The sequence below is a fragment of the Macaca mulatta genome, chromosome 15, assembly GCF_049350105.2.
Source record: "Macaca mulatta isolate MMU2019108-1 chromosome 15, T2T-MMU8v2.0, whole genome shotgun sequence".
NCBI lineage: Eukaryota > Metazoa > Chordata > Mammalia > Primates > Cercopithecidae > Macaca > Macaca mulatta.
In genome coordinates this window covers 92,704,274-92,723,488 of record NC_133420.1, presented here as the reverse complement: position 1 = coordinate 92,723,488, position 19,215 = coordinate 92,704,274, and the positions used below count along the sequence as shown (strand labels likewise).

Here is a 19,215-nt window from a genome sequence, read left to right as displayed (position 1 = left end):
AGCAGAGGCCGCCTCCTGGGAAGGAGTAGATAGGCTCCCACCCAAAGGAAGGGGAAGAGTAGGATCCACGTTTTCTGAAAAATGCACTTCAAGGACTCAGATTCAGGAAAGTCATGGAGGTGACAGAAGGCCTGGAGCTCGGGGCTAGAAGCTGAGAAGAATCCTAAACTAAACCAAACTCCAGATCGCTTCCCTCTGAGAACACAAAATGCCACCCCTCTGCCTGCCTTCAGCAAAAATCTGCACTGTCGCCCCATATAGAGGTGCTCAAATGTGTTTAGATTTTGCTTGTAGACTTTTGGAGGTCTTTTTACTATGGTTTTATTTTCCACTCCTGTGATAGTAGCCCCAGCTGTTACGTTCATTCCCACTGATAGGAAAGGTGGGGTTAAAGTTTTACAGGTCAGCAGAGGCCACCTCCTGGGAAGGAGTAGATAGGATCTCACCCAAAGGAAGGGGGAGGCTAGGATCCCACGAAGGGGGTGGGGCACCGCTCTAGTCCTGACAATTAGCTCCGGGAGACCAGTCAAGAAGCTCAATTGACTACAGAAGGAGCAGGATTGAAATAAAAGATAAAAAATAAAAAGAAGCAGCTCAATTGAACACGAGTGTTGTGGAAGGTGAAAATGGTAGTTTATTTTTTCACTTGACAGAAGAAGGAACACAAGAACTAAGATGGTGCCTGCCACTGTGTTTCAAGATTGACCACTTTTATGCTGCTGGGTCTTTATAATTAATTGTTTTGTTCTTCATTTATATTAATTGGCCTTTTAAAAATTTCAAGTGTTTCATTCAAATGTGAAAATCATCAGAGCTACTATGGGGGATGGTGATGTCTGGAGTCCCTAGACTCTCAAGTAGAAGAGAGATTTGAATTTTCCTTTCACAAGAAAACCCGTTCCCTCATACCTCTCTGCAGAGCTGTCCAGGAGGTAATAGGTAAAGGTCAAGCCCCTTGTGAGAGAGCCCTGAGTACAGCCCAGTTCCCATCTCCCTCCCTTCAGTCTCCACCTGCCACTCAGGCAGTGTTCCTGCCCTGCCCCATGTCCTCAAACAGTTAAGGAAGAGAAGATGTCACATTAGACCAGCCAGGAACCCACTGGCCCGATCCACATGAGTTCCGGGTCTCCAGATACAAATCAGCATCCTGCAGAGCAGCCACTGATGTCTTACACACTTGAATCAAACACCTGAAAATTTTAAAAGGCAAACTAGTGGGCCAGGTGCAGTAGCTCATGCCTGCAATCCCAGCACTTTGGGAGGCCGAGGCAGGTGGATCACAAGGTCAGGAGATCAAGACCATCCTGGCTAACACAGTGAAACCCCACCTCTACTAAAAATATTTTAAAAATTAGCCAGGCGTGGTGGCAGGTGCCTGTAGTCCCAGCTACTCAGGAGGCTGAGGCAGGAGAACGGCATGAACCCGGGAGAGGGAGGTTACAGTGAGCCGAGATCGTGCCGCTGCACTCCAACCTGGGCGACAGAGCAAGACTCCATCTAGGAAAAAAAAAAAAAAAAGGCAAACTAGCTTAAATAAAGAACAAAACATCTATAAGACCCAGAAGCATAAAAGATGTCAAACATGAGACAAAGAAGTTTCTAAGGCGATAAATACATACTCTAGTCTCTACAGGACTAGCCAAACTTCTCAAGTACCTGTGAACTCTGTCCCTATCCAGCTTGGGACTAATGAGTTTTCCTGGATTGGTTCTCATGATAGCCTGGTAGTTATGCCCAATTTTACCTTCTGTTGAGAACAAAGTGAGTTAATAGAATGAGCTGTCCCCTATACAACAAGTTAATGGACACTTTTGAGCCATTAAGGGCAGGTCCCTAGTCATGCTTCTTTCCATTCACTCATCCATCACCCAACGCTACAAAATTTCCCAAGGAAAAATTCCCAGCTAGAAGCCAAGACTGTCTGTGACTTGATGAACAGAGGGGTAAGCTTACTGTGATAAAATCTAAGACCTCAGGCTTCCACAGCCACATATAATAAAAATAATTCCCCAAACATACAGCCTAGTTAGTGTCTGAATTGTTTCAAATGTTTGTTCACTGGTTGCCATTTCTCAGACCCACTCATGAAATGCCAGATCTGCAGGAGAGCCAGCCCAGTGTACCTAGAAGCCCAGAGTTTGAGTTACTTTGATGTCAAGACAGCAATAGATGCAGAGAAAAGGAGAGAAGACAGAAAAGTCCATGTTCAGAGATCTACCTGCTGAACCAACCTGAAATTGAACTTCACAGAATCCAGTCTTTAAGTCCAAATTAAGGGACATGATGATGTCTAAATAAAACCCCAAATCCTAACTAAGCACACAATTCACACCTCTTCTGCTGTGGAAAAGAGCTCCCTTTCTAGAGGAAACTGTATGGGGTCCTTAAATCCCAAAGTGGCAGCCTTTTCCTCCTGCGTAGCAAAAGAAGCATTCTGAGAAATGATTGTGCCATCCAAACCTTGGGCAGCAGATGGGAAAGGGAAAAAGAAAACTAGATTTTCCCACCAGAGCAAAGCTCACAGCAGAGCACATTCCTCACACTTTTCCTTTCAACTGGACAAAACCAGCTTGCTCCTGTGCACAAGCCTAATTCCTGAACATGAACTAAAACGAAACTAACCAGCAGGGAAAGAGACCAAATGAGAAAGGGGGGCGTCCATTAAGAAATGATTGAAGGCCGGGGACAGTGGCTCACGCCTGTAATCCCAGCACTTTGGGAGGCTGAGGCAGAAGGATTGTTTGAGCCCAGGAGTGTAAGCCTGACCAACATAGTGAGACCTTGTCTCTACCAAAAAAAATCAAAGAATGAGGTAGGGGGATTGGTTGAGCCCAGGAGGTCAAGGCTGCAGTGAGCTGTGATTGCGCCAATGCACTCCCACCTGGGTGACAGAGTGAGACCCTGCCTAAAGAAAAAGAAACACTTGGAGACAAGACGTCATCTTCCAGATGCTTGCCTACAGCTATGCAGGGCAGCCAGCAACTGTGCATTATTTTGCACTCTCGGCCATGAAGGAATTCAGGCAATCCTTCAGGAACCTACACAGTAAGTACTTTTCTTGCAGAATAAATGCCTGCTTCTGACCTTGTTTATTCTTCTGCCTCAGAGCATTGCATAATCTCCTGGTCCTAATGTACCAAGAACAGAGTTCAGTGGCCTCTAGGTATCACTTCCTAAGAACTGCAGGTAAGAACTTGCACTGCTGCTGCTTCTCAGAATTTTGTCTTTACATCATTCCACATAAGAGCCTTGCTATAGCAACTCCCTTGCCATTGCGCCTAAAATAGCAACAGTTTTGCACTAACCAATGCACCAAATAAATGCTTTCCAATAGCAATAAGATGATTTTGCTGTTAAATTTTCTTTTTTCGAGATGAAGTCTTACTCTGTCGCCCAGGCTGGAATGCAATGGCACGATCTCGGCTCACTGCAACCTCCGCCTCCTGGGTTCAAGCGATTCTCCTGCCTCAGCCTCCTGAGTAGCTGGGATTAGAGGCGCCCACCATCACGCCCAGCTAATTTTTGTATTTTTAGTGGACATGGGGTTTCAGCATATTGGACAGGCTGGTCTTGAACTCCTGACCTCAGGTGATCTGCCCGCCTCAGCCCCCAATAGCTGTTAAATTTTCAATACATTACTAGGACTAGGTTTTAATATCCTATTTATGTAAATTTCCACAAGAACTGGAAAAGTGTCATTAACATGGACAGTCAATCTGTATGAGTCAAGATACCTGCTACAACTAAACACACACACACATACACACATTGTTTCCCATCCTTAACCCATTACCCCAAACACAACCCTACAATTTCTTTTGGCCTCAATTATAAGGGAAAATGTATTCAGGTTTTGGTTTTTGCTTCTTTGACAATCTAAAATTGCTATACCTAAAGTTTTACACTATATATATACATATACACATACAATATTATGTTATCATTTATATTTTTAAAATAATTATATATGCATATGTTTATATATTAGCAGAACATCTTTGCGATGATTCACAAGAAATTGAGAATAAATAGAAGATAATAGATGTGGGAGGGAGGCTTGCTTTTCACTGTATATCTTTTTTTTTTTCTTTTTTTTAAGAGAGACAAGGTCCCGTGATGTTTCCCAGGCTGGTTTCAAATCCTGGCCTCAAGCAATCTTCCAGTCTCAGCCTCCCAAAGTGCTGGGATTACAGGCATGAGCCACGCCGCCTGGTCTCCCTGTAGATATTTTTGTGCTTTTGAGTTTTGAACAATGTGTCTATATTGTTTATTTGAAATTAACATTAAAATGTTGCATGTAGAATGAAATCCTCCTTGTAAAATACATGGGTATGTGAGTGTATACACCATCAGTCCTGGGCTTCGGCAGGCCATCCACAAAGCATGGTTCTGGGGGGCCCAGCCAGCAGCACCTCACACACAGCAGCCACTAACTGCGTGAGAGCCTCCCTCACTCTTCGCCCTCCATGTGCTTGGCAAGACACTAGGAAAAGGTCTCCAAGGAAGTCATCAGGACTGAAAACCAACACACTCATATTTGAATTTGCCCAATGTCACCAATTTGAGAAAGGCCTTTCTCTGCTAGAGGGTAAGGGGAAAGCTGGGGCCGGAATGTGAGGACAGAGACTGCCTGGGCAGATTGTTCTTGCCAACATCTTAATCCTTGGCTGTAAATCTGTGCAGGAACCATGGCATGGGGCTAGGTGTCAATCAAGATAAACAAACCATGAATGACAGCACAGCAGGACTTTCTCTTCTTTCTGAAGGGAATTCAGAATTTGGATGCAAATTCCATCTGCATGCTGAGCCTTTCCCCAACATCATCCAGTCATTTATAGCACTCCTTTCTCTCCCCTATAGCCACCTGGATCAAGCCCACTTACCCAGTCCATAGACCCAACTCCCTATTACTTGTCAAGTTTCCTCCCTGGGCAGAGGAGGGTTTCACTACCTAAGTCAGCTGAATCACAGAATGTGTTGAATCATTCCAGGAAGCCAAGCCAATCCATACACTCTGCACAGTGTACAGAGGAAACTGAACCTAAAATCCTTGCAGACCGGCAGAGCTGTGCCATGTGTGAGGATGTGGTCAGGGCAGCAGCACGCTGGCCCAACCTGGGGCTCTGAGCTCCTTGCTCTAATCCTGCCAGGCTCTTCCCTGTCTTCTTGCTCAGCCAATTAATACCACACCTCCTTCAGTCCTTCATGACCTTCAGGGGTTACCGCCCTCCTCAGGACATCTCCACTCAAAAGGAGCTGAGGCGTGTCCCATCTGTGTTTCTGATGACTCCATGGTTCCTTGTCTCTGTAGGAGTGAGCAGTCTCTGCAGCTATTCCTGATCACCCGAGAGATGCACAACTTCAGACCCTACTAGCTGTAGCAAAACCAAAACAACATTCACAGTGGGGAGTGGGACAAGTGATGCTATGTCTGTTATTTTACTCCTTGAACTTGGATCATACTCCTTCCTGTGGGAGGCCCCTTTTCATTTAATCTACAAATGTTTTTTAAAGAAATATACAGAGAAACATTGCAATTCATAGAATTTATCTGGAATACCAACTGACCTATGTAATGAGGCCAAATGCTGAGTTTGAAATGAGAATCAGTGGAAGTCCCAGAGGATTTGTTTTCTCTCTTTGCTGCCCCAAAGGTACATTGTCATGGCCTGCAGAGCAAGAACAAGAAGGGAAGGCTATGTCCTAAGAATCCAACTCAAACAATGTATCATGCTTGAGAAAAAGATAATTTTTTATAGATCAAAGGCATATGGGCCAGGCATGGTGGCTCATGCCTGTAATCCCAGCACTTTGGGAGGCTAAGCAGGGAGGATGGTTTGAACCCAGGAGTTTGAGACCAGTCTAGGCAACACAGCAAGACCCCCATCTCTACAAAATAAAATAAATTAGTCCATGTGGTGGCACATGCCTGTAGTCCAGTTACTTGGGAGGCTGAAGTGGGAGGATCTCTTGGGCCCAGGAGGTTGAGGCTGCAGTGAGCCATGATCATGCCACTGCACTCCAACCTGAGTGACAAAGTGAGACCCTGCCTCAAAAAAAAAAAAAAAAAAAAAAGGCATATGGGGCCGGGCGCAGTGGCTCATGCCTGTAATCCCAGCACTTTGGGAGGCCGAGGCGGGTGGATCACAAGGTCAGGAGATCAAGACCATCCTGGCCAATATGGTGAAACCCCATGTCTGCTAAAAATACAAAAATTAGCTGGGTGCGGTGGCGCGTGCCTGTAATCCCAGCTACTCAGGAGGCTGAGGCAGGAGAATAGCTTGAACCAGGGAGTTGGAGGCTGCAGTGAGCCAAGATTGTGCCACTGCACTCCAGCCTGGTGACAGAGCGAGACTCCGTCTCAAAAAAAAGGCATATGGAGAAATTTGTGGTCCAACCCAGAATCACACCAAGTGAATTGTAATCTTTTATAGTAAATGCTCAGAAAATACAGGTGAATCAACATGTTGCAATGAAAATTCACCTAAACTTCCACATACAGCTAGCTCAATATTCCCAGGAACTCACCCGTTACAGAATCATGATGATAAATAATGCACAAATTGTTCCCACATTTGGTTCAACTACATCTCAAAGTGCATGAGCCTCAGAGAAACATTTATCAGTGGAAACCTGCAGCTATTAAGAAAGTTGTATAAAATAATGCAGTGTCTACAATAATTTCAGATTTTCCAAAATTTTATTTCTTCCTTGTTCAGTCAGTTAGCATGTTGATGATACAGGCATTGAGAATTCTTACTAAAATTCTCAGTTTGCATTTTTGTATAAATACTCTGGACTTACAAAAAGTAAAGCAAATTTGAGTCAAAATGAGATCAAAGTTATTCGTACATCATATAACTGACACTTGTTAAAACAAGGCACAGTGCTATTTAGTGGGGTGGGAAGAGGACATAAAGAATGGAAGTCACAACACAGATTCACCCACAGCAGCTCACGTCCCTGTTCTCTAGCACCCGCCCTCGTGCAGCCTGGGCCCTCACTCCCAGCCTCCTGAGGCTGGGTCACTGAGCTTCCAGGCAGAATGTGGGTGGGACTGCCCCACCTCTCTCTCAACCTCACTGAGCTGACTAACGGACCTTGAAGTCCTCCCCTTGGCTGAACTCAGTCACCACATTTCTCTGTTCCTACTTCCAGATCACTGACCGATGGTGGGGTGGAGGACACTCAAACAGGCCTTACAAATTCCCACCATTTAATCTCAGCAGACCTTGTCTGCTGGGCGATCGGGGGTCCTCACCACCCAGATGCTCTCAGCAGACCCTGCTTGCAGGCCGATCGAGGGTCCTCGCCACCCAGCTGCACACAATAGCTCTTCTGAAATTCACTTTTCCCTAGTGCTCAATCTCAGCTTCCTGTCTCTCATGCAGAGAGATCGTCAGACCCTCAGACCCGTAGCCCCTCAACTCCTCCCACCTCGGAGGATCCTTATGTCTTTATGCAGACTTTCTTCCCTCTTCTGCCTAAGAAAGGTCCAGAATATGACACAGGGGTCCACAACTCACTGCCTGAAAATATATCCTCCTGCCTCTGATGACTTCATCTCAGACTGCCCTGCCTCTCTTCTTCTGCATGTTTTATTTCCCTATATCCTGGTTTCTGCTTTCTTCCCCACACTCCATCCCTGGGAAATTTCACTAATTCTCAAGAATTTATTCAGAAAACTCACTAAATCTGCAACTCCATCTCTTCTCTTTCTGGATCTCTAGACTCTACTTTCCAACTCTTGCTTCAATTTTTCCAAATGCATATTCCACGAATATCTCAAACCCAATTCTGCTCAAGACCCAATCTCTCCTTCCTCTTCTCCCTGTTACCCCTCTGTTAATGAATGACATCAACATCACTACCCCATCTAGAAACTGACTGACACCGCACCTCCTGCCTCTCTGGATCAACCACCATGTCTATACAAAAACCATGCTCCTGGCCAGGCATGGTGGCTCACACCTATAATCCCAGCACTTGGGAGGCTGAGGAGGGTGGATCACCTGAGGTCAGGAGTTGGAGACCAGCCTGGCCAACACAGCAAAATTCCATCTCTACTGAAAATACAAAAATGAGCTAGGTGTGTAATCCTAGCTACTTGGGAGGCTGAGGCAGGAGAATCGCTTGAACCTGGGAGGTGGAGGCTGCAGTGAGCTGGGATCATGCCACTGTACTCCAGCCTGGGCAACAGAGTAAGACTCTGTCTCAAAAAGAAAAAAACAAACAAACCCAAAACCATGCTCCTCACGCCTCTAATTCCAGCACTTTGAGACGCCGAGGCAGGCAGGTTGCTTGAGCTCAGAAGTTCAAGACCAGCCTGGGAAACATGGTGAAACTCTGTCTCTACAAAAAATACGAAATTTAGCCGGGCATGGTGGCTCACACCAACAGTCCCAGCTACTAGGGAGGCTGAGGAGGGAGGATCGCTTGAGCCTGGGAGGCAGAGGTTGCAGTGAACCAAGATCATACCACTGCACTTGAGCCTAGGTGACATGGCCAGACCCTGTCTCAAAAAAACAAAAACAAAAAAACCGCCATGCTTCTCCTGGGCTGCCCCAAGCCAGTGACTAAGCTCTGCAGGAAAACTAATGCAGACTCATTCATTCTCTAGAGATATGAGACTCCTCCCACGGGCAGCTGTAGCTCCAGGACTCCATGTGGGCCTGATGGAAACTCTCTTAGATCTGTTCTGTACTGTAAGACTCTTTCTACCCGGTCTTCATTCTACTTCTCTCCCTTTCCACCAAAGTTAGACCTGCATTAGTTTGGAGGCTCCCCTGCCCTCTCCTGCTTCTACCCCCAAAGAAAATGTCTTGTGTATCTCACATCATTTTGGTGTCTGCTACCTGGTGGACCTGAACTAATGCACATTGACATCTCACATGTAAAGTCTCCAATAGTCTCCCAGTTGGTTTCACTGCCTCTGATCTCAGAGGCACTCTGCAAAACACAGGATCAATCCTTCCACTTCTCCCTATAGTAACTTTTCCTGTCTACCCATTACTTAGAGGGGGAAAAATAAATCCCTTTTGGCTCTGAGCCCTCCATATTGTGGCCCCACACCTTGTTTTCCATGTGCCTCTGCAATCTAACATTCTAACCACATGGTCTATTCACCATCCCTCAAACAACCATGTATTTCCACACTTTCATGCCTCTGCTCGTGCCATAACTTCAGACTAAGTCTCCATCCTATTCACAGACCCATCAAATTATTCAATATCTATTTCCTTATAAGTTATAACCTATAGCTGGGGATATCTTTATCGTCTTTTACCTCCTGACTTTTGTACACCAAGTGCCTAAAGCAGTATCTTATCTTCTACAACTGACTCTCAATAAGTGCAGAATGGAAGCAGATGGAGGAAGCTGTAGAAGGAGATTTGGCAATAGCAGCTTAATAACCCACTGATAACAAAGGTGATAGCAAACACCAATCCAAAAACCAAAAGCTGAGTAGTCTAGGGCACTTTATGTATGGGCAAATGGTCCTATGTACCATAAGAGTCCTCAAGAATAGCACTATATTTATAATACAGTATAAATGATTTCAGTTCGATAGCACTGAATACGTTTTGAGGTTAGAGTGAGTTATAGTCACACCACAGCACTCTAGTCTGGGTAACAGTGCAAGACTCTGTCTCTAAATAATAATAATAATAATAATAATAATATAATAATAATAATAATAGGATCTGGGCATGGTGGCTCACACTTATAATTCCAGCATGTTGGGAGACCAAAATGAGAGAATCACTTAAGCCCAGGAGCTTGAGACCAGCCTGGGCTTGAGACCCCCATCTTTACAAAAAATTTAAAAAATTAGCTGGGTGTGGTGGTCCTCCTTGTGGTCTAAGCTACTTGGAAGGCTGAGGTAAGAGGATTGCCTGAGCCAGGGAGGTCGAGGTTGCACAGAGCTGTGATCATGCCACTGTAGTCAAGCCTGGGTGACATAGTAAGATACTGTCTCAAATAAAATAAATAAAATTAAATAAAAATAAAATATTTTAAAATAAAAAAGATAATAATGAATAGATGTTACACTACAGTTGTCTAAACCCCTAGAATGTACAACACCAAGACTGAATCCTAACACAAACAATCTTCACTTTGGGTGAGGCCGGGCGCAGTGGCTCACCTGTAATCCCAGCACTTTGGGAGGCCAAGGTGGGTGGATCACCTGAGGTCAGGAGTTCAAGACCAGCCTGGCCAACATGGTGAAACTCCCATCTCTACTAAAAATACAAAAATTAGCGAGGCCTGGTGGTTCATGCCTGTAGTCTCTGCTACTCGGGAGGCTGAGGCAGAAGAATCGCATGAACCCAGGAGGTGGAGGTTGCAGTGATCCAAGATCGCGCCTGCACCACTGCACTCCAGCCTGGGTGACAGAGTGAGACTCCATCTCAAAAAATAAATAAATAAATAAATAAAAACTTTGGGTGATAATGGTGCATTAACATAGGTTCAATTGTAGCAAATGCTCTGGTAGGCAATGCTGATAATGGGAGACTCCACGCTTGTGTGGGGGCAGCGGGTTTAATGGGAAATCTTTGTACGTTCACTCAGTTTTGCTATGAACCTAAAACTGCTCTAAAAAATAAAGTTGGTCGGGCAAGGTGGCTCACGCCTATGATCCTAGTATTTTGGGAGGTAGAATCGGAAGCATTTCTTGAGCCTGGGAGTTTGAGACCAGCATGGGCAATACAGTAAGGCTGTCTCTAGAAAAATTACAAAAATTAGCTGGGCATGGTGGCATGCGCCTGTAGTCCCAGCTGCTTGGGAGGCTGAGGTGTGAGATCACTTGAACCCAGGAGGTTGAGGCTGCAGTGAGCTGTGATAGCACCACTGCACTCCAGCCTGGGCAACAGAGTGAGACACTGTCTCAAAAATAAAATTAAAAAACCCAAAATTGGCCAGGCACAGTGGCTCATGATTGTAATCCTAGCACTTTTAGGCTGAGGTGGACAGATCACTTGAGATCAGGAGTTCAAGGCCAGCCTGACCAACATGTTGAAACCCCATCTCAACTAAAAATACAAAAATTAGTTAGGCGTGGTGGTGGGTGCCTGTAAACCCAACTACTCGGGAGGCTAAGGCAGGAGAATTACTTGAATCCAGGAGGTGGAGGTTGCAGTGAGCCGAGATGGAGCCATTGCACTCAAACCTGGGGGATAAGAGCGAGACTTCTCTCGAACAAACAAACAAACAAACAAAAAAGATGCTTTATTACTTTATCAAGATTGAGGGTTTAATTTTGTTTTGTTTTTTGTTTTTTGAGATGAAGCCTTATTCTGTCGCCCAGGCTGGAGTGCAGGGGCGCAATCATGGCTCACTGCAACCTTCTCTTCCCTGCAATCTCCACCTCCCAGGTTCAAGCGATTCTCCTGCCTCAGCCTCCTGAGCAGCTGGGACAACAGGCATGCACCAACACAGCCAGTTAATTTTTGTATTTTTAGTAGAGACAGGGTTTTGCCATGTTGCCCAGGCTGATGTTGAACTCCTGGCCTCAAGTGATCCACCCGCCTCAGCCTCCCAAAGTGCTAAGATTACAGGCATGAGCCACTGCTCCCAGCCAAGACTGAGATTTCTAGTTTGGGATTCTAGTTTTAATAAGAAAGGAAAAACTGATCATAATTTATTTTAGGACTCAACACATTAAAAAAATTTTTTTTGTTACTTTTTTTTTTTAAAGAGACAGGATGTTGCCCAGGCTGGTTTTGAACTACTCGGCTCAAGCAATGCACCCACCTTAGCCTCCCAAAGTGCTGAGATTACAGGTGTGAACCACCACACCTAGCCTCATCACTTTTAAAACAAATATTTTCACCCCTCCACTTTTACCGTGATATACTTCAACATTTATCTGAATATCCCCCAAATAATTGATAGCATAATTATTTAAGATTCCATCAAGGACGATCCTGCAACAATACTCAAGTGCTTGCCGAATTATGTCTTGCACATTCCATTTTTCCACTTCCTTTTTCTCAGTGAAGGTACTGCCTTTCCTTGAGGTTTTTTTTTTTTTTTTTTTTTGAGACGAGTTTATTATTGTTTATTCTAAGTAAGTAGGTTGGTTTCCTGGACAGGTGTGGGTGAAAGTTCTATTTTTAAATATGGTCTGGTAATTGCCCATTTGTATATGTAGTCCCTCACAGCAGAATCTGTTTTGTCTCTGTCCTAACATAAACAATCTGTCTACGTAATCCCAGGTTGCCATCCCTCAAATAACCATGTGTCGCCCAGGTTGGAGTGCAATGGCGTGACTTAGCTCACTGCAATCTCCACCTCCTGGTTTCAAGCGATTCTTCTGCCTTGGCCTCAGCGTTCCAAGTAGCTGGGATTACAGGCATGCGCCACTACGCCCAGCTAATTTTTGTATTTTTAGTAGAGACAGGGCTTCACCATGTTGGTCAGGCTGGTTTTGAACTCCTGACCTCAGGTGATCCACCTGCCTCACCCTCCCAAAGTGCTAGGATTGCAGGTGTGAGCCACTGGGCCCAGCTTCATCTTTGCTTCTTTACATTGAGAAGATATATTCCAACTCCTAACTCTGTCTTTCCGTCCCATTTCACATCATTTCTGAACACTCATGACATTTTACCCACAGCTCTCATGGCACCTGGAACTTTTTAACTGTCTGACCTATTTATATTAAGAAGGTGAGATGTAAGCTCCTTGGAGACAGTGACTATGTTTATTCAAATGTATATCCTTACTGGGCGCGGTGGCTCATGCCTATAATCCTAGCACTTTGGGAGGCTGAGGCAGGCAGATCACGAAGTCAGGAGTTTTAGACCAGCCTGACCAACATAGTGAAACCCTGTCTCTACTAAAAATATAAAAATTAGCTGAGCATGGTGGTGCACACCTGTAGTCTCAGCTACTCGGGAGGCTGAGGCAGGAGAATGGCGTGAACCCGGGAGGCGGAGCTTGCAGTGAGCCGAGATCTAGCCATTGCACTCCAGCCTGGGTGACACAGCAAGACTCCGTCTCAAAAAAAAAAAAAAAGTATATCCTCAGAGTGTCTTCCAATAGTAATCGGTAAACGTTTAACAATTTAGGCAACAGGGTGACTGTCCAAGGTTATCAGTCAAGTATCTGCCTATTGAAAATTAATGACAAAAATATAAGGGCAAAGCAGATTCTGCTGTGAGGGACTACATATACCAGACCATATTTAAAAATAGAACTTTCACCCACACCTGTCCAGGAAACTAACCCACTTACTTAGAATAAACAATCCAGGAAGCCAGCCTGCTACAAATTAGACTTACAGAGAAAGCCAGATTGCTATCTCTAGTGACAATCCAGGAAACCAAACAATAACTTCCATCACAATTGGCCCCAAATGGCCAGAACTTGATTAATAACTGATAGCTTCCTTAATTTTTGTCCCACTTCCAACATAGGACCAACCGGGCGAAGCCAAATATGTACCCATAACCAATCATATCAGATGCCCGACTTCTAGTTAACCCTCAGACAGCTTCCCTTGTAAACAACCTCCAATCAGAACATACCTAAAGCCTTTCCTTTTTTCCACAATAAAGCTTTCCTCTCCTCTGTCAAAATGGAAGTCTGACTCCCTTGCTACAGCAAGTTCATTATAGCCTTTGTTTCTCTCATTTAGCTAGTCTTTACTGCCACAGTCGTTTAATGGAAATTTATTGGAATCATCCTAAAAAAGAAATAATAATTCCTATAAGTTGGGAACTGATGAGCCAGGAATGGCCAAAGGAAAGCCTAGTCACAGACTGCGGGCAGGAGTCTGTGCAATGGGCATGGACCTGGCAATGGGCATCATCTGGCTAAAGACAAGTCGTGGCCTCAGACTGGGGAACAGCTGCCCCGGCCTAGTTGCCCCTGGGGTCAGCTCAGGAGAGTGCACAACCCAATGAGGGTGACAAAGCCAACACCTGCAGCTGCATTACACAATGCTCCCTCCCTCCGCTCACTGCCCTCCATTAACCATTTAGTAGAAATCACTCTGGAACATTCAGCTGGCACAAGTCCACCATTTTGACAACTCATCTCCTCAGCTCTAGTTGAATAATGTGAACATTGGAGGGTTTAGTTTCTCCTCTCTCTTCCACAAGCAATGTGCAATTTTGTGTAAACTTTAATCCCTGCAGTTTATCTAAGATTAGTTCAGTCTAGTTCAGTCTAGTTACCTTGAGATGAATTCACTGAAAAGACTACACAGCCAGGCATACCACAGCTAAAAGTAACTGGCTTTGGTCATAAAGTAATTTTTAACTTTGAATTAATTATAAAATGAATACCTACACTGCAGAAAATTCCAAAACTGCAAAGTAATTAAGGGAAAGCTAAAACCACTAATAAGGGCACCATTCAGAGAAACCAGTGTTCCCAGTGACACATATCCTTCTAGTCTTTTGTTGTTGTTGAGTGCGTGTGGTTGGGGAATGGGGGATTCACTTGAACAGGATAGGATTTTGAACTGAATAGCTTTGCTTGTTTCTCTGAATAATGACTTACTTACCAGCCAGTTCATGATCAAAGTATTTTTTCAAGGCACTTCCTGAATTGTCCAAGAAGAGGGGGAGCATCCTTTATGACTGATGAATCACCCGTCCTTCCCTGGTTCTGTCCGGCCATTCTGTCCTATACATGTTAATCCCACTACCTCCAGCAGCCTCCCCCAGATTTATCTAGCAGAGCATCACTGCTCATTCTTCAGTATTGCACTTCCGTGACCCCTTCCCTCGCCCTGGCAGCAGGCCTGAGTGTTCCCACATCTGTGCTGCCAGGAAGCTGCTACAATTCTGCTGAGGCAGTTGGCATATGGCAGCATGCTTCTAGTGCAACTGGGTTTGTGCACATCTGTAAACTGGACATTCCAGGTGAGTCAGGACAGAAGTTTTCCACTTTGTACACCCACAACCTTACAAAGGACAAAATGAAGAGAGAGCAAAGTAGTGGATGGAGTGTGGACAGTGGAGCTGGGCTGCCTGGGTTTGAATTCGGCCTCCACCACTTACCAGTTATGACCTTGGGCAAGTCATGTATCATCTGAATGTGGTTTCTTCATTTTTAAAACAGAAGTATTAATGGTATTTTCCTCATAGGATTGTAATATACATTAATACACGAGAGCATGTTAAAGAGTGTCCAGTACATGGTAAGCATTACGTAAATGTCTGAGATTACTGAGTTATGTGTAATAAGTAACCCAAGTATTTCCTAACTGATTACAACCCTCACAATCTTTACTCTGCAATGAGGACATTTAACACTCCTATAACTAGCTCTCACTACAGCTTTCTCTGTACATGGCAAACAAATATTTAATCCAGAATTCCTCTGACTACACTAGAACACAGGCATTCACATGAAACCAAGTTTGAGTAATGGTGCTCCACTATTAAATGGAAATGCTACTACCAGAACTTACATGCACCGATTTGCTCTCCCTACCTGGAGAATATTCATTCACCGTGACACGCTCACACCTCAGAGTCAAAATTCCTCCTTTGCAGGTGCATCCTCCTCCATTCTCCCAACATCCCAGCTCGCTATTCCAAGAAGCAAGCTTTATTGGAGAACTGGTCCATTTCAGGGAATGGGGGGACTTCTGATTGTGCAATATTTTCTGGGTGAATCATCCCAAACGAGATGGAATGAGCCCAAAATGTCACAGAAGCTACTAGGTTTAAAGTTTATATGGCATGGGCGTGGTGGCTCACACCTGTAATCCCAGCACTTTGGGAGGCCAAGGCGGGTGGATCACCTGAGGTCAGGAGTTGACCAGCCTGGTCAATATGGAGAAACCCCATCTCCACTAAAAATACAAAAAATTAGCCAGGAGTGGTGGTGTACGTCTGTAATCCCAGCTACTCAGGAGGCTGAGGTAGGAGAATAGCTTGAACCAGGGAGGCAGAGGTTGTAGTGAGTTGAGATCATGCCACTGCACTCCAGCCTGGGCAACAGAACAAGAATCCATTTCAAAAAATAAAAAATAAAAAAATAAAGTTTATACTCAAGTTGCAAATTACTTTTCAGGAGCCCGCTTCCACAGTGAAGAATCAGAGTCCCTTGATGTTCAAATTATTCAGCTGGAACCAAGAACTAAACTAAAAAAGGACACACAACTTCGCTATGTTTCCCAGGCTCTAATGCTCTGAAAAGAACATTTTATTTTAGAGTATATATATTATAAAAATAGCTAACCTAAACGTTCCCTGACTTTGAAAATCTCAGGAAGCGATTCACTTGTTCAAATATTCACCTAAAATACCCTGCTTTAAAGATACACAACTTTTCACTCTTCACACATCAAATGAATTAGGATTCTGATTTTCTCTTCTTTTCTTTCTTTCTTTCTTTTTTTTTTTTTTTTTTTTTTTTTTTTGAGACAGGGTCTCACTCTATTACTCAGGCTGAAGTGCAGTGAAGCCATTTTGGCTCACTGCAACCTCCACTGCCCGGCTCAAGTGTTCCTCCCACATTAGCCTCCAGAGTAGCTGGGATGACAGGTGCACACCACCACGCCTGGCTGATTTTTGTATTTTTTGTAGAGATGGGGTCTCCCCACGTTGCCCAAGCTGGTCTCAAACTGCTGGCCTCAAGCAATCCACCTGCCTAGACCTCCCAAAATGCTGAGATTATAGGCGTGAGCCACCATGCCCAGCCAGGATTCTGATTTTCTAAAATGGAAATAGATAAGGCTTCCTTCCAGCTATCCGTACATCCCAATTAGTTCAATGCAACAAAACATGCAGCTTTTCTTCAATGACCATCAGATTGGAAACCAACAAAGGCAGCAGCCCTCAGCATAGCCTGAGCAGCCAACCTGAAGCAGATAGACTCCATACCTCAAATGTCCACCTTCACACAAAATAAAGCAAATAAAGCTTGCCATCTGCAGGCTATATCCTTTCTATCACAGCAACAAAATAAAACAGCTGCTGTCTCTTCATTTTACTCTAGAAGAAAAAGAGATAAATATCTCCATGATTGAAAGTGAGATAACCAGATGAGATTTTTTTTAAGAGCTCTGCCTGTGCCCTTGACTTATGGATTGTCTCCCCACCCCATGCAAGTCAAATACCCACATAAAAATACCTGTGAAAAGCAATCTTGGACCATTAAAAATATTTTAAACCTAAAATAAAATTCTAAGAAACTCTATGACTAAACTGACCTTTCTTAACCAAATGTAAATCTTACTTGTGTGTTTTTCTAGAAAAACCATTTGGGGTTGGGCACAGTGACTCGCGCCTGTAATCCTAGCACTTTGGGTGGCCGAGGCGGACCGATTTTCTGAGGTCAGGAGTTCGAGACCAGCCTGGCCAACATGAAGAAACCCTGTCTCTACTAAAAATGTAAAAATGAGCCTGGTGTGGTGGTGCGCCCCGGTAATCCCAGCTAGTCAAGAGGCTGAGGCAGGAGAATTGCTTGAACCGGGGAGGCGGAGGTTACAGTGAGCCGAGATCAAGCCACAGCGCTCCAGCCTGGGCGACAGAGACTCTGCCTTAAAAAAAAAAAAAGAGAGAGAAAAAGGAAAGAAAAGTAAAACCATTCGGACTCGGAAAGTACTGCTGACTTTCAGTTGGTAAATAATAAAATTTGGACGTGAGATAAGAAAACAACTGGAAACTACTGCGATCTAAAGAAGCGTGGGGGAGGGAGGCCAGATGTCTGGTCACTTCCCCAGTTGCACAACCTTAGGCAATTCCTAGATCCTTTGAGTCTATCCAGATCTGCGCAGGTGATGACACCTCTCAACCCAAAGTATGAGAGCACCCTGACCGGAGACAGGGTGCCTGGGAAGTGGGGAATCTGCTACAAAACGCAGGGGAACCTGCGGGGGCCCTAGGATAAAGATCAAGAACCGCACAACATCGACTCCCTCCTAAGACAAAACTGTCTGCTCCAAGAACCAAATATCCCACCCTCTGACGGTTCCGGAGGTACCCGCCACTGTTTTATTTTCATCCATACATTCCCAGTCCTGAGCAATCCTAACCCCAGAGCTGGATCTTCAGGAAACCACAAAAGGCAAACAGGCCAGAATAAGCCGAGTCCAAGGGAGCCCTCCCGGCCACTTACAAACAGGGTCTTCCATTTTCAAGGGTCTTTTCAAACGGATGTTGGCAGGAACCGTCTTCTCGATCAATTCATCAATGCTCTAAAATTAAAACGCAAGGCAGAGGAAAGCGCCTCTGAGTTAAAAGAGTCACCTCTGTGTTTTGCAACTACAAAGGCTTGTGGGAACCTCATTTAAATCGCCTAATTAGGGTTCTTTTTAAAGAGAAAAGGAAAACTTTGAGCAAGCCAGAATGACTTGGAGGAAAGAAAATCATGAAGCGGGGTGGAGATTCCGCCACTGGGGGTTGGATTTCAGTTGCAACCGGAGCTAACCGGTAAGCCCACTCTTAACCAGGGGGTCTTCCTCCTCTTGCAAAGTTAAGGTTCATCCACAGGGCTACATGGCCTGGGGGTGGTTTAAAAAAGTACACTTTTGAGGCACGAAGACTGGGTGCAGGAGAAGGTAAGCAGTTAAGACGTGAGAAGGCACGAGGACCAAAGGTACGAATTCGCTTCCACGCCACGGCCCGGGACCCAGGGTGCGGGGACCACGCGGAGCGCAGCAGAGCTCAGGGCAGGAGCCGGGAGGCCGCGCAGGCAGAACCCGGGCAGGGCGGAGGGGAGGCCGCGGAGGGCCGGGTGGAGGTCCTTACCGCCAGCCCCAAGGTCTGCAGCATCTCCCTCTGGTCTTTGTCCCCAGGGCCGATGTGTCTCCGAGCGAAGTCGTCGTGTCTGGGCAGAAGGCGCTCCAGGAGGCGCGAGGCCCCAGCCGCGGCGCTGTCCCCGCCGCCACTGCTGCTGTCCCGGCCCCGCGGCGCCCAGCAGGGCCCCGATCCCCCAGCCAGGCGGCGGCCGCCCCCGACCCCGCGGCCCAGGCGCAGCCCCCACGCCCTGGCACAGGACTGCATGGCCGCGGCCACAGTCCCCTGCCCCGGCCCGAAAGGTTCAGCCGCGTTCTCGGCCCCTTTCCTGGCCTGGGTCCCCCGGTTGGCTGCTGCGTCCGGCCTGGAGCCCCTATCGCTGGACCGCCGGCCGGACAGATGGATGGACGCTCGCGGGCAATGAATGGGCGCTGCGCTCAACCAAGACACTCGCGCAAAGTTGTGGCTCCACCCAAGGCACCTGCTCCGCACACTTTAAGCGGCGCCCTGG

The 19,215-nt window shown here is 45.7% G+C and overlaps 1 protein-coding gene across 1 annotated transcript in view; it reads right to left on the bottom strand.

The window, feature by feature from the left end:
• The window catches only part of GLDC (glycine decarboxylase), a 115,290-nt gene extending 96,116 nt beyond the window's left edge, over positions 1 to 19,174 (bottom strand). The window contains exons 1-2 of the mRNA XM_001112651.5: positions 18,717 to 19,174; positions 18,085 to 18,163 (exon numbers count right to left, since the gene is read on the bottom strand). Of these exons, the coding sequence (XP_001112651.1) occupies positions 18,085 to 18,163; positions 18,717 to 18,971 (334 nt within the window). The 5' untranslated portion in view covers positions 18,972 to 19,174. The remainder of the gene's footprint in view (positions 1 to 18,084; positions 18,164 to 18,716) is intronic.
• Positions 19,175 to 19,215: the final 41 nt, after the last annotated feature.